We start from the raw sequence: 13,613 nt of genomic DNA on the forward strand, positions 1-13,613 counted from the left end.
CCCAGCCCCAGCCCTCCACCTTCAGTCTTGCAGCTTCACATTGATTCTTTGCCCTGCATCTTCAGTGTCTCCATGCCATGCATCTGCTGTCCCACCTGCTTGGACTACCCCTTCCTCACCTGGGTCATCATGGAGGGAGGGGTCACTTTACCAGGTGGTGTAGGTTGAGGAGAAAGGAATCTGGCAAACGTTTAAGGCAGAGGAGATCTTGGAGCTGAGATGTGCTGTTTTGAGGGTGAACATGAAGTAAGGGTGCTCCTGGTGGAGGGAAACAGGTAAGCAAAGGAACAGAAGTGGAACCAAGATCTCAGGAGACACTAGGTGCTGCTGTGTGTGGCTGCGGCCTGGGGATGTGAGGGCTGGGCTGGGAGAGAAGGGCAAAGTTTGCCTGCTGCTATGGAGTCCTGGAAGGGAGGGAAGGAGACTGGAGGGGAGGAAAGGAGAGAGAAAGGAAAGGCTTCCCCCTCTCCTGTCCATCCCGTCCACTCACAGACCTATTCCAAGCCCTCAATGTCTATTCTACCTTCCTCTGAGAGCACCGAGGGGCAGGGGAAGCCTCGTTTTGTGACTGAGGTCCTAGGAAGGGGCTGCCAAGTTCTGACCTCCAAAAACCCTAGCTTGGCTGGATTTAGATGTGGCCCATGGCACTTCTGGATAAAGCTCACCCTCTGCCCAACAGACCCCTGGTGTGTGACGGGGCTGTGCCAGGCACACTCTCTGCCCCCAGTGGAGTGCCCTGTGGCTAAGGACAGAGCCCTGTGGCCTGCCATCTGGAACTTCTCTTGAATCCACACCCTGGCAGCCAGGCCTAAATTGCTCCAGTGCCCAGAGCCCTAGTGCGGAATCTTTTTATCTGGCTGGTGGAGAGTGGAGAGCCCAGGGGGAAACCAGAGTCCATCCAGATGGGGCAGCAAAAGTTAGATCGGTGAGGAGGGAGCACCAGAAGAGGATGGAGGGGGAAGACGCAGAGGCAGGGGGCAGGAGGAGGCACAAGAGAAGGTCAAGAAGAAAGGAGAACCTGAAACCTACAGGCCACTCAAAGGGTCTCCAAGGGGGAGGGGGAAGGAGAGGAAAGGAAGAAAGGTCAGGCGTCCCGGCATGTCAGAGCAGAAGAGGAGCGGCCACTGTCCTCAGCACCATTTCTGATAAATCTCCATGAGTCAGGTCCCCAGAAGCCTTGCTGTTTTCCGTGTCAGATGGGGCCCAGGAGAATGAGAGGAATCTCATGGACCCCTCTTTGGATGGGTGAGGGGTGATGCCTGCGGAGGGTGGGCCTCAGCTTCTGCGGGAGGCCAGGCCCAGCCTCGACGCGCCCCATCCACCCCAGACGTGCTGCAGGAAATCCCTGACCCCGCCACTGCCCAACTCCACAACGGAAGGTCAGTCAGTACCAGTCGCTCACGCATTCGGGTCACATTCTGCCCACCTCGAGTTTTGAGCACCCCGCATCTTCGGAGGCCCTGCTGGGAGGCGGAGGTGAAGTGTGTGTGAGTAAGGAACGTCAACAACCACAGCCTGTCCGCCGCTCCACCAGGGTCACCGAGCGCTGTCGCACCGAACCGATGCGTGGACGCGGCCGACGCGTGCACCGCGGATGCGCGATGCCAGCGGTTGCGCACAGCATACGTGGTGCAGTGCCTGGGTCGGGCCGCGCCGGGGAGCTGCCCCCGCGCCCGCTGCCGCCGCGCCCTGCGCCGCTTCTTCGCCCGCGGGCCGCCCGAGCTTACCCACGCGCTGCTCTTCTGCCCGTGCGGCGGCCCCGCTTGTGCCGAGCGCCGGCGCCAGACCTTCGTGCCCTCCTGCTCCTTCTCGGGTCCTGAACCGGCCCCGCCCTCCTGCCTCGCGCCCTTAGACGCCTGCGAGCACAGCCGGGTCTGCAGGTGCTGGAGGAGGTGGAGTAGAGGGAGGGGGCGGGGCTGGCGGGTGGGGGGCGGGTCCCACTTACCTCCCACTCACCGCCTTCCGACCGCCCCGCGCAGGCCCCGCCTCTTGGCCTTCCAGGCTTCCTGCGCGCCTGCCCCCAGCAACCTGGACGGCTGCCTTCGAGACCAGATCCCCAGCTGCCTGCGCGCCTACGCCGGCCTCGTGGGTATGCACCACCCAGATCCCTGCTGGGGCGCGGGCTCTCCTGGGAATGCCTCTATCCGGGTGGGCCGATTATCCTGCTTTCGGGGTCTCGGCAGGCACCGCCGTCACCCCCAACTACGTGGACAACGCTAGCGCGCGCGTGGCGCCCTGGTGCGACTGCGGAGCCAGCGGAAACCGGCGCGAGGAGTGCGAAGTCTTCCGGGGGCTCTTCACAAGGAACCGTTGCTTGGGTGAGGGGCCCGGGCGGGGCGGGAAGGGAGTCCAGTCGGGGCTTTCTGCCCCCTCCCAAGCTGCCTAGCTGGCGCTGAGGAAACTGAGGCCCCCAGAGGCAGCCTTGTAGGCCCACTTACCCCCTCTGCTGTCGTCTTGCCCCTTGGGCAATCTGCGCTCAGCTGGTTCCGGAGGCCAAGTAACAGACCAAAGTAGAATCCTAGGGTAGTCTAGGCTGGTGCCCCTGTGGGCAGGAAGTGGGGGCGGTTAAAACAAGTTTCCGAGGCCCTGGAATGGAACAAGGCGAGATTCCTGCTTCCGCCACGCATAGCCAACTCCCCCCATTAAAGATCTTGCCTTTCGGGTCTGAGTAGCTGGGTGGTTCGCTGACCACTTTGGGAGTTAGAGGGCCTGGGTTTGAAGGCTGACTCTGCCACTTACTTAGCTGAGAGTTAAATTCCTCTAAGCCTTTTTGTGTCCATCTGTAAAATGGGGATGATAATTGTCAGGCTCCTGTGAGGATAGAAGACTACAGTATGTAAGGCACTCTTAACACAATTGTCTTTATTTTGTTATTCCTCGCCCAGCACCTTCCATTCCAAAAGCCTTGCGGACATCCTATCTTCCCATTTCTATCTGGGGAGGGCCCACGCAGGATGCCAAGGGTCTCAGTTTGTCCTTCAGGAGCTGGGCCCTGTGCTAGGGTTTCTCAGCCAAGCCCATCCTGCACCCCTCCCTCCATAGATAGAGCCATACAGGCCTTTGACGGTGGGTGGCCCTCAGTCCTACACGACCAGCTGGACCCCCACCAGGACCCTGAGCACAGCCTCCTACAGGTAGGTTCAGGGAAGGGATGGTGAGGTGGCAGCTCCTGCACTGCCTCTTTCCACCCTTCCATGCCAGTTGGGCCTAGATGGAGGCGTGAATGGCCTGGGATAGTGGGGGTGGCAGAGAGCAGAGCCAGGCTTTTGCCTCATGTTCATACTCTGCTCTCATCTGCCAAGGTGTCCTCTGCAGATGCGTCCCTGGAGGGGAGCTCCATGCTCTCCGTGCTCCCTGTTCTGGTTCTCCAGCCCCTGCTCTGATGAGAACAGCAGACCTTGGACAACAGCCAACTGTCCCACCCTGCCTGGGATACTGGGCCTCATTGGTGACCTACTGCCCCACTGAAAAGGGACTGGCTTACCTCCCAAGCTGGCCCCAATGCTCTTGCCCTACTGCCCTTTGCAGGTCTGGACACTTTTATCATGCTTTAAGGGTAGACTTAAACAGACTTGTAGGCAAAACTCCCTCTGAACAGACTTGTAGGCAAAACTCCCTTTACTACTACAGCCGTCATGGCATCCTCCCAGTTAGGCACCACCCATCATGATAGCCACCTGCACCCCATAACTAACATTGTCAGTGTGTTTCCTGTCCACGATATGCTGCTTGTGGGACACCACCTAGAGTGAGAATCCAGTTCCCTACATTGCACTGGTCATATGGCCATCTTCCCAGTGGTTCAACCTGGCACTAGGAATGGCATCCATAACTCAATAAATGCATGTGCACTGAGACTGGCCTTGCTTTCATGTGATCTGTGTCCTGGGAGGCTGGAGACCAAGGTCAGCCACAGGGTGTGCCTCTGCTGGCCTCCAAGAACTTGGGTGGCCTCAGAACCTCTCCAGGCATTATCTTCTCACTTGTGGATGCTGAACTGAATCACCTCTCAGGTCCTAGTGGCAGGGACTTTGGTTGCTTTTGTTTATTCTTTCATTCTCTGCTAGTAATCACATAAACACAGTACATGTCCCAGCCTCCCTTGCAGTTAGGGGGTGTTCATGTGACACATTTCTGGCCAGTGAGTGAAATTCACAGATAAGCCTTCCCGGAGAGCTCTTTAAAAAGGAACAGACTTGCTGACTGGGCCCTTTAGCCTCTGGCCTCAACCCTCCCCTTTTCTTGCCCAAAACTTGGAGGCAATGCCTGGGAGCATGGGCACCATCTTGAAAGTGGAACCATATGACATTGTGGCTCACCAGCCCGTCTACCTTCCTCTGGACTTTATTATGTGAGAAAAATGATACCCCTAATTTGTTTAAGCCAGTTTCTCCCCAGGTGTCTGTTATTTGCAGCCAAACATAGGCCCTGATTGACACACTTCCACTTACGGTGTTCCTGGGAGCCCCGGGATCACCTGCTGTTCTCACTTAGGGAAGACCTACCTCCGTGCACACAGAGCCTCGCCCTGATAGACACTTGAGAGAGGGGCGATGGTGGTTTTGTTTTTTGATTTCTGCATAATTTATGTTTCTGTCCACGTGGAGCGTCAGATTCTTTCCTTGAGCTGAGGGAAATTTATCATAAAGCTTTTTATAAACACTGTGTGGCCAGTGTGGACCCAGAGAATGCCAAGGGCATCGTGTTAAATTGCAGTTCTGTGGAGGAGTTTTGGGCGGAGAGGGCAGAACAATGGGGGCAAGGTACTAAGCCTTCCTCAAAAGCTTGGGGACTCCTGATGAGTTAACGTGTCTCTGGACTGCTCCTTCTCAAACTTGGTTGAGATTTGGCAGGGACTGTTGCCAAACCTTGTCTCCCTGTGCACCGATGCTGAATAGAAATATGGAGACAGAGATTTGGAAGATAAGAAATAGAGAGGCTTTTTTCTTTGCCAGGCAAAGGGAAGACACAGTAGGCTAGTGCCTCAAGAACTGTGCCCCACCTTCCTTGGGGAATTACAGGGATTCTTACAGGGGGACTTCACAGTCCTGAAGTGAGTGATAAGGATCAAAATACTGAAGTTCTTGCATTCTTCTTCTTGCATTATTTCAAAACAGCCACTGCTGGCATCAGGCAACCCAGTAATTGGGTCTATTAGTCTCTGGGTTATCAGCCTGCGACCTCCTTTCTGAAATGCAGACAGCTACAAGGGGTGATTTGCTACAAGGGAGTGCAGGATGTAATTCACATAGTGTTAAAGAGTGATAGGTTAGGACTTTCCTGGTGGTGCAGTGGCTAAGAATCTGCCTGCCAATGCAGGGGACATGGGTTCGAGCCCTGGTCCAGGAAGATCCCACATGCTGTGGAACAACTAAGCCTGTGCGCCACAACTACTGAGTCTGTGCTCTAGAGCCCGCGAGCCACAGCTACTGAGCCCGTGTGCCACAACTACTGAGCTCGTATGCCACAACTACTGAAGCCCGTGTGCCTAGAGCCCGTGCTCCGCAACAAGAGAAGCCACCGCAGTGCGAAGCCCGCACATGGCAACGAAGAGCAACCCCTGCTCGCGCCAACGAAGAGCAACTCCTGCTCGCAGCAACGAAGACCCAACACAGCCAAAAAAAAAAAAAAAAAAAGATAGGTTAGCTTTGTGAAGTACAAATCTAGTTACACACTACAGATTAGTAACAGTTAAAATAAAACTAGGAGTGATTAACTCTTTCAGGCCAGGTTATGTTTCTTCTCTAGCCTCTTCACTGTTCCCTTTATTTTCCTTGTTCTCAGGAGAGGGAAAACATTTTTAATTTTGCTGTAACAGGATCACAAGACAGGTTGAAGTGGAGGCTTTTGGTGCCTTGCTCAGAACTCTCTGGGCTAGTGCAACCCATCCACAAGCTGCTGGGGATGTTGGCTGCTAACACAGCTCACAGCTGACCCCTTTTCTAGAAGAAGTGCCTATAAGGTTACACTCTGCTCCCAGAGGTGGCCAGTGACTGACTGAGGCAGGAGTTCAGAGGCTTGGCCTGCGTGCCTCGGGGGATAGTTATGTGTGCCAGTCATGCTTCAGAGTTCCCTCTGGGATCAGGCTGAGGCTGGATCCCAGCTGAGACCACATCCTACTTCAGCTCCTTCCCCTGCCCACTCCTGCTTTCCTCACTTAGAGGTTCCCCTGAGGGCACTCCCTCCAATAAATCATGGTCTGAGAATCCCTGTCTTGGGCTTCACTTCTGGAGAACCCGACCTAAGCCACAGGGGTTAGGTACAGACCATGCCGAAGCCCAGGCCTGGGGCTGTCCTGACCAGAAAAAGAGCCACTGGCTCTGAGACTGTAGTTAACAACTCATACCAAACCCACAGACACTGCACGGGGCAGCTGTCAACCAGCCTCCAGGTTCAGCCAGTACTCTCCTGATTGGAACCAAACACAGATCAAACTGGCTTGGGCATCTGAGCAATTTGGGCTTCAGGTACAGCTGTCTCTGGGGGTTCAAATGATGTTACCCCTGCTGGTCTGTGTTCCCCTCTGAGGCCAGATAGGCTCTCACCACAGGGTAGGCAAGGATGCTACCAGCAGCCCCATATCTACAGTCTCTCCTTTAGCACTCTTCAGCAGAGAAAGGCGCTTCTCTTTCCAAGGATTTGTGGCCTGGAGAGTGATGTCAGCCCACCAAGATCACATGGAATGGGAAGGACAGTTTTCCAGTGGAAAAAGGAGGGGTGTTGGACAGAGTGAAGCTCAGAGTCTAACCTGTTCCCACTTCACAAAGGAGGAATGTTCTCAGCCACCTACACCTGTGTGGGAATGGACACCTGGAGCAGAGTGGGGGTGTGTGTGTGGTCAAGTGAAAGCATTGCCTTGCCCTGTTTACCACCACTGTGTGGTAGCCCAAGCACACAATGCTAAGTTATGTGCTTTATGTGAGAGTGTGTTAAACTCTACTACTTCCATTTTTTACTCAGATAGAGTGAAATATAGGCATATGCCTTTCAAAAGATTGGGAAGATAAAAGTGAGTGGAACTTAATGGAAAATAGCAAAGTTGTTCCATAGCAGCTGGCTGTCTTCCTTCAGTACTTCTCTCCAGCTCAGGCATGGGGTTTAATCAAATGGAGCCTCTAACATCAGACAACGTGCAAGGAAAATAGGCTTCCTTGTTGAGTGCAGGGGGAAAATGAAAGGTCACAGGGCCCCCGTGTCAGCCTGGCTTTCTGGTTTTTTTTCCCAGAGTGAACATTTCCTGTGGGAGGCTTGAGGCTGTCTGGGGCATGGACTTGGCCAACTCTGGAGATAGAAGCCAAAAGGAGGGACAAGGCCCTGTGACATGCAGAGGCCATCGTCTTGCCACCTCTGGGACAGTTGACTTTTGTAGGGTTTTGTTGCTGTAATGGGCTGAATGGTGGCTCCAAAGATTTGTCCTTACCCTAATCCCTGGAACCTGTGGATGTTACCTTATTTGTAGGCAAAAGAGTGAATATTACCTTCTATGGCAAAAGATGTGATTGAATTAAGGATCTTGAGAGGAGGCACTTATCTTGGATTATCAGAGGGAGCTGTAAATGCAGTCTTGTGCATCTTTGTTAAAGAGAGGCAGGGGGAGATTAGATAGACATACAGAAGAGAGGGTGCTGTGAAGACACAGGCAGAGACAGGAGTGATGTGGTCACAAGCCAAGGAATGTGGGCAGCCACCGAAGCTAGAAGAGGCCAGGAACGGATTCTCAGCTAGAGCTTCTGCTCTGGGGGGAGCGCAGCTCTGCTTACACCATGATTTTGGACTTTTGGCCTTTAGAGCTGTGAGAATAAATTTCCGTCATTTAAAGCCACGAAGGTTGGGTAATTTGTCACAGCAGCCTCGGGAAACTAATGGAGTTGTCTAAGGTGGTCTGAGTTTGGTTTCTGTCGCTTCCATGTAAAACGGTCCTGACTCGTAACGTGTAGAGAGAGTCTTGCCAAACACCTCAAAGCTGAGTCCAGTGGCCCCCACAACCATGAAAGGGTCCTGCCTTGCTCCACATCTGAGTATTGGCCTCTGTGTCCTGCCAGGTAGCCTGCTTGCTATCACTCTCTCACATGCATTCTGGGAAACTGTAGTCCTGGCCCTGGCCTCATCCCCGTGGCTGGGTCTCTGTTAGCTGTTGTCAACACTGAGTCTCTAGCTGGCAGGTGGCTAGGGATGGGACAGGCAGAAGGGCAGGTGCTGGAAGCATCCATGGATTTATGAGTGGAAACTTCATGGTTCATGAATGCCCGCTCTGGCTTGGAGCCTGTTGTCTAAGGTGCAAGGTTGGTACGAAGCACTGCCCCCCTCCTCTCTCCACCCACCCCAGTTGAGTCAGGTGCGGCCAAACTCACAGAACTGGCTTATCTTTACAGGAATTGTGGACACTGGTGGGTGAAATTTCCAGAGGCAGGAAGGAAGGGGCTATGCAGGGCTTCAGGAGAGGTCCCCAGCTGGATGGCAACTTGCCAGTAAGCTTGGCTTGCATGTAAAAGGAGGCAGATATGTGGCCCTGCCTTGTTGGGTTGCAGGCCTGGGAAGGCCTGGGTTGAAGGATGTCTTGGGAAGCTGTCCTGCCAGGGACATGTCACCCCACACCCGAAGGAGCCTCCAGTCCAAGGCAGAAGATACAGAGGAAAATCAAGATGAGTATATGCACAAGAAGATAAAACATGTACAAAACCTCAGAACCTGAGCCCTCCAGGGACTAGGATTACGCAAATGAGGAGGAAAGACCTACAGCGTATGCAAACGGGCCCCAGCAGCCAGGGTGGATCCCCAGCTCCCTGTGCAACATGCTTCATACAGTCATCAGGATCATCTAGTCTAGTCCCTTCCTCAGGTTGGGGACACAGGATGCAAGAGAATCCTTGCCAGGCATGTCACACAGCTAGTAATACAGGGCTGCAAGGTGTATGTCTGTTCAGATGCAACCCACAGAGATGTGTGGGGTTGGGGACTCAGATACTAGGAGTGACATTGCAGTTGGTGACAGAATTTTTCAGGCCCACCAACTAAATCATAGTGGTGCCCCTCTGAATGCAATAATCAAATTGCCCCTCGTCTTTCCAAGATGTCCCCTAGGGGAAGCTCTGTACCGCTGAGAACTACTTTCCTGCAGGACCTGGCTGGCCCCAACTCCTACCACTGCTCTTGGACCCATTTTGCCCCCACAGCCCCCATGCCTTGCTGCTGCTCACACCCAGCAGGCACGCTGCCTCCTCAGGGCCTCTGTACCTGCTGCTCCCTCTACTTGGAGTACTCTTGTCCCAGGTGTCCATGTGCCAGCTCCCTCCTTCAGTGAGCTCTACCCTGCTGTCACCTTACCACAAGAGCCTTCCCCAGCCCCCCCAGCACACCCCCCAGCACTGTCTACCCCAACCCCTACCCCATCCTTGATTCACAGAAATTATTACCTGACCTTGTCTTTATTTTTGTCTCTCCTACTAGATTGTAGACTGCACCAGGACAGGGATTTGGTCCACATTGTTCACTGTTAAGTCCCTGGACTCCAAACAGTGCCTGGCCGACACACAGTGGCCAGATGGGCAGGAGGAGGATGGCCGACACACTGCAATCACTGGCCTACAGGGACTTTGAAATCCTGCCGGGCCCTGCCTTGAGGTGGGGGAGGTTCCCGACCAGGCCCAAATCTGCTCTCTGACCACATCTGAGGTGGCACTGGGTGGTGGGCCCGCCTTGCACAGCTTTCACAACCATCTCCCGCCTGTGGGTGGTTCTAATTAAGACTCTCGATAGTCACAGGGTTGGCTGTTCTCATTTTTTTATGGTCAAGCTAATGGTTTTCTTGGCAACATAATTCCCTCAGAAACCTACGCTTTTTATTTATTTACCAGGCAGGCCCAGGGTCAATGACAGCATTCCTGGTTCTTTCCTGGGCACAGTTCTCAGGTTCGCTTTATTTCTTTGCTTATCCACATGACTCCCCCTCAAGATGATGGCCTTAAGGTTATGAGGCTCAAGCAGGAAGACCACACCCTCTATGTGATTCTTACTCGGAGGCCAAGTCACTGTCTCCCTGGGCCTTTTTTTGCTCATAAGCATGTCTTACTGTTTGGAGACTGGAAGCAAGACTACTTGGCTTTTCCAACACTTCACAACCCTGGATTTCAGGATTCTCCACCCCCTTCACTTCTGCTTGTAAACTGGCTAATTTTTTTCTGGAACTCAACTCTGTCTTGCCAAGTAACAATCAACATATACCACATTCTGTTTTTCTTCCAGCTTCTTCCCCTTGAACAAAAAAACTCAGTAAACACAGCAAAAAAGTAGTTTGCTTTAACAAGTTATCCACATCATAGCCATACCAGATGTTTTGCCACCACCTGACAGGGATCCCCAGCTGTTCTGCCTGCTGTGTCTGTTTTCTCATTGCTGCCGCCTCACCACTAACTAAGCCAACGCCACATACCTTAGGCTTTGGTTATAGTTGCCTTGTACTTCAAGGTGCCAGTTTGTGTATTAATAAGAGTAAGAAAAGCTGCCTGTTGTAATAAAATGCCAAATCTCAGTGGGTCGGTAAAGTTTGCTTTTCAGATGCACAGGCCAGCACACAGCTCTTGCTGGTCAGGTGGTTTGCCTTTAAGTGGTGACTTGGACCCTTATTATCTCCAGTGTCTTTAACACGTGACCTCCAGGGAGTCCCATGTGGGAGCATGGTGTTTGTGCAAAGTTTGGAACTTGAATATATCACTTCTTCCAACATTTCTTGGCTAAAGCCCAGTTTATGGCCCCAACTTAACTGCAAGGGGGCTGGGCGATGCTGTTGATGCTGTAGCAAACTGCTCCAGTATCACTCAATCACAGGTTTCTAGCCAGAGACACTTGATGGCTCCCACAACCCTCCCCGGAACAGTTTCAAGGTCCTCCCCAACCTGGCAGTGGCCTCTAGTTCAGTTCTTTCCCACCCTGGCCGAGGCCCAAGCTCTGGTAGGCAGGCCTCCTCCAGCCTCCTGGGCTGGACCTGGCGCCTCACCCACCCTCCCCTGTATGAACCACAGCTCTTCCTTGTGCTTCTTCTGGACTTTCTCAACTTACTTTATGCTGATCTTATCCTTCTAGACCTTTTGCACTCTGTACCAGGGCGCTGAAATGCACTGTTCTGACCCTGTTCTGAGGGCAGGAGCCGCATAACGTGGGGCTGGGCACGCAGAAGGCCTACAGACAAGACTTTGTGAATGGACATATAACTTCATCAAAATTCAAGACCAAGGACAACGCTGTGGCCATGGAGGACTAAACCTATCAGCATACCTGAGGTTTAGCAGGAGCCCATGAGAGTACGAGTAGCTGAATGACCAAGGGCAGCTGGCGAGGCACTGGCATGGGCGTGATGGTGCCTGGGCAGAGCTGTCCCACACACGAGTCTCTGTCCCCAGCACTGGTGTGTTGAGGGCAATGTAGGCCACAGTGGGGATGTTGGGGAGTCTGCTCACAAGCTGCTCAGGGCTCCTCCCACACCCCAGGGCTCAGTTTTGCGCAGAGGTGTCTGAGGTGCCCACCCTGTTGGTTTACACCTCAGTCATGGACTGCCAAGTGCTTCCTCTGAGGCAGTCTGAAAACTGGTAAACTTTTTAAAACATGTTTTTCCCCTTTTCTTAAGGTTCTAATGACCAAATTGTAAAAATAACTGAAACAAAATCAAACTCTTAGAACAAAACCCACATTTTTATCAGATCTACTTTTATTTCAGAAGGAAGTTTGTATTATAGTATTTACTTTTGTTTATATACAGGTTCTTCACATTTGTGTTTAAAATGCACAGACCTCCCTTAATTCTCTTGTTTCGGCTTAAATTAGCTGTTATTTTACAATACAAAAAATACCAAAAAATTGCAGTCCTAAATGTATGTATAACATCCACAATCCCCAGCAATGAAATAGTTTACAATACTTACTCCATATTTACATGAGTGCAATAGATGCTAAATTATACATATTAACAAACTAAACTTGAATCCAAACCAAAAACCCCCAAAACAAAACCGTAAATAACTATAAAACATTTCCAGAGCCAAAATTAGTTCAACAAAACAGGCTTCACTAGTGTTTAGAATGTTTTGTGCACAAATTCAGTTATTGAAAGTCGATTCCATTATTGCCTTTAAAAGAGAAGGTGCCAGTTTTCCTCTGCACTCCCAAATCGTCTCCCTGCAGGCGAGGGTGTTTATGAATTTGGACAACTCAGGGGAAATGTCTCTTGGTGGGCTTCGCTATCTACAAACCATCACGGTGATTTTTATGGTTTGAGCCATTTGGTAAATTTGGTAAACATTTCAGGCTGAGAGCCGGTGCATGGCCTGAGGCCAGACCCTCTGCCTTCCTGGGTCTATCCTCAGGTGACCAATTCTCACAGAAACCACAAGGAAAGTTCTCCTGGGATGACAGGTTTGAGGAGCTGGATTCTGTTGTAATTCTGAAGAGCAGCTTTTCCATCTCAGTCACTGCTCTAGTGTTAGCTTAGGTTGTTAGTAAGTAGTGAATATTTGTTGAATGAATGGATGAATGAACGAAATGTAAGGATCAAAGGTGTTAATGAAAAGGATACCACCACCCAAGGAAGTGAATCACTCCCATCCCATCTCTAAATATACTCTATTAAATTGAAGGAGCAAGATTTGCACTGAAAGATAAAATGTATTTTTCTACAGATAGTGCTCTGGTCTTTCCATTTGCCCCAGATTTCCCGGTGCATCTCCAATCTTGCACGTCAGGCCTTTTGCTGACAGTCTCTGTCCAGGGCTGCTTTTCTTCCAGGTTAGCTCAGGGAGTATGTGGTTGCCTTCTCTGCACACCTCCTCCCACACTTAGAGGTGATCCTCACAGGGAGGCACAGACCTCTCCCCAAACAGTGTGGGAAGGGGGCAGGAGGTGGACAGGAGGCCAGGGTGAGGTTCTCCATGGGGAAACAGGAGCTATTTATCAACAAAGCAGCCACGCCCAATCCCACACCCAGTTTTCAGTATAGTAAACTATGGTCCTGGGAAATGGTCATTAAAAATTTAGACAAAACCACAACAAAATGCAGCCTGGAAAAGCCCTTTTTGGAAAATCTGACTAGATCTACAGGTATAGTCTTGGGGTCTAAAGACTAAGAGGAGCGTTTCTCAGGACAAGATTGGTCTTCCCTGGGCACCCACTGCTCTGAGAAGCTGACAGGAGAGTTACAATGCACTCCCAGAGCCAATGACAGGGGCAGAGACATCCCGGCTGCCTTCGAGTCTCTTCACACACTGCCTGCATTTTCATATGTGCACTGACAGGTGATTCCTACTTTAGAAGCTATCCAATCAGTCCCAGATGCATTTGAACACTTGGGCACAATGGGGATGCCTTTCGTGGCTTTGTTATCGTATCAGGGCATAACGAGAGGACTTCTCTGAACCTGGATATCCAATATATGGCACAAAAACATATTAGGTCAAACTCAGACATCATTATGTTTAATAAAAATACATTAAGATATTTTTCTGTTTTATGTACACTCCAAATGTCTGAACATTCAGACACTACTGTATAGTTATGTACAAGTGCAATATCGATGTTTTCATAACTATTTTAATTTATATACAGGCTCTGAAGTTCCACATGACTTC

At 51.5% G+C, this 13,613-nt stretch overlaps 1 protein-coding gene across 1 annotated transcript; it reads left to right on the forward strand.

Moving 5' to 3' along the window:
* The first annotated feature begins 146 nt into the window (after window positions 1-146).
* GFRA4 (GDNF family receptor alpha 4) lies at window positions 147-3,478 on the forward strand. The gene is given in 6 exon segments (XM_022592881.3): window positions 147-1,379; window positions 1,381-1,880; window positions 1,980-2,089; window positions 2,184-2,318; window positions 3,043-3,134; window positions 3,303-3,478. Coding segments are annotated over 6 exon segments (1,101 nt in total). The 5' UTR covers window positions 147-1,196; the 3' UTR covers window positions 3,384-3,478.
* Window positions 3,479-13,613: the final 10,135 nt, after the last annotated feature.

The sequence above is a fragment of the Delphinapterus leucas genome, chromosome 15 (assembly GCF_059928025.1).
Source record: "Delphinapterus leucas isolate spDelLeu-1000000601 "Yukka" chromosome 15, BTC_Dleu_Yukka2, whole genome shotgun sequence".
Lineage (NCBI taxonomy): Eukaryota > Metazoa > Chordata > Mammalia > Artiodactyla > Monodontidae > Delphinapterus > Delphinapterus leucas.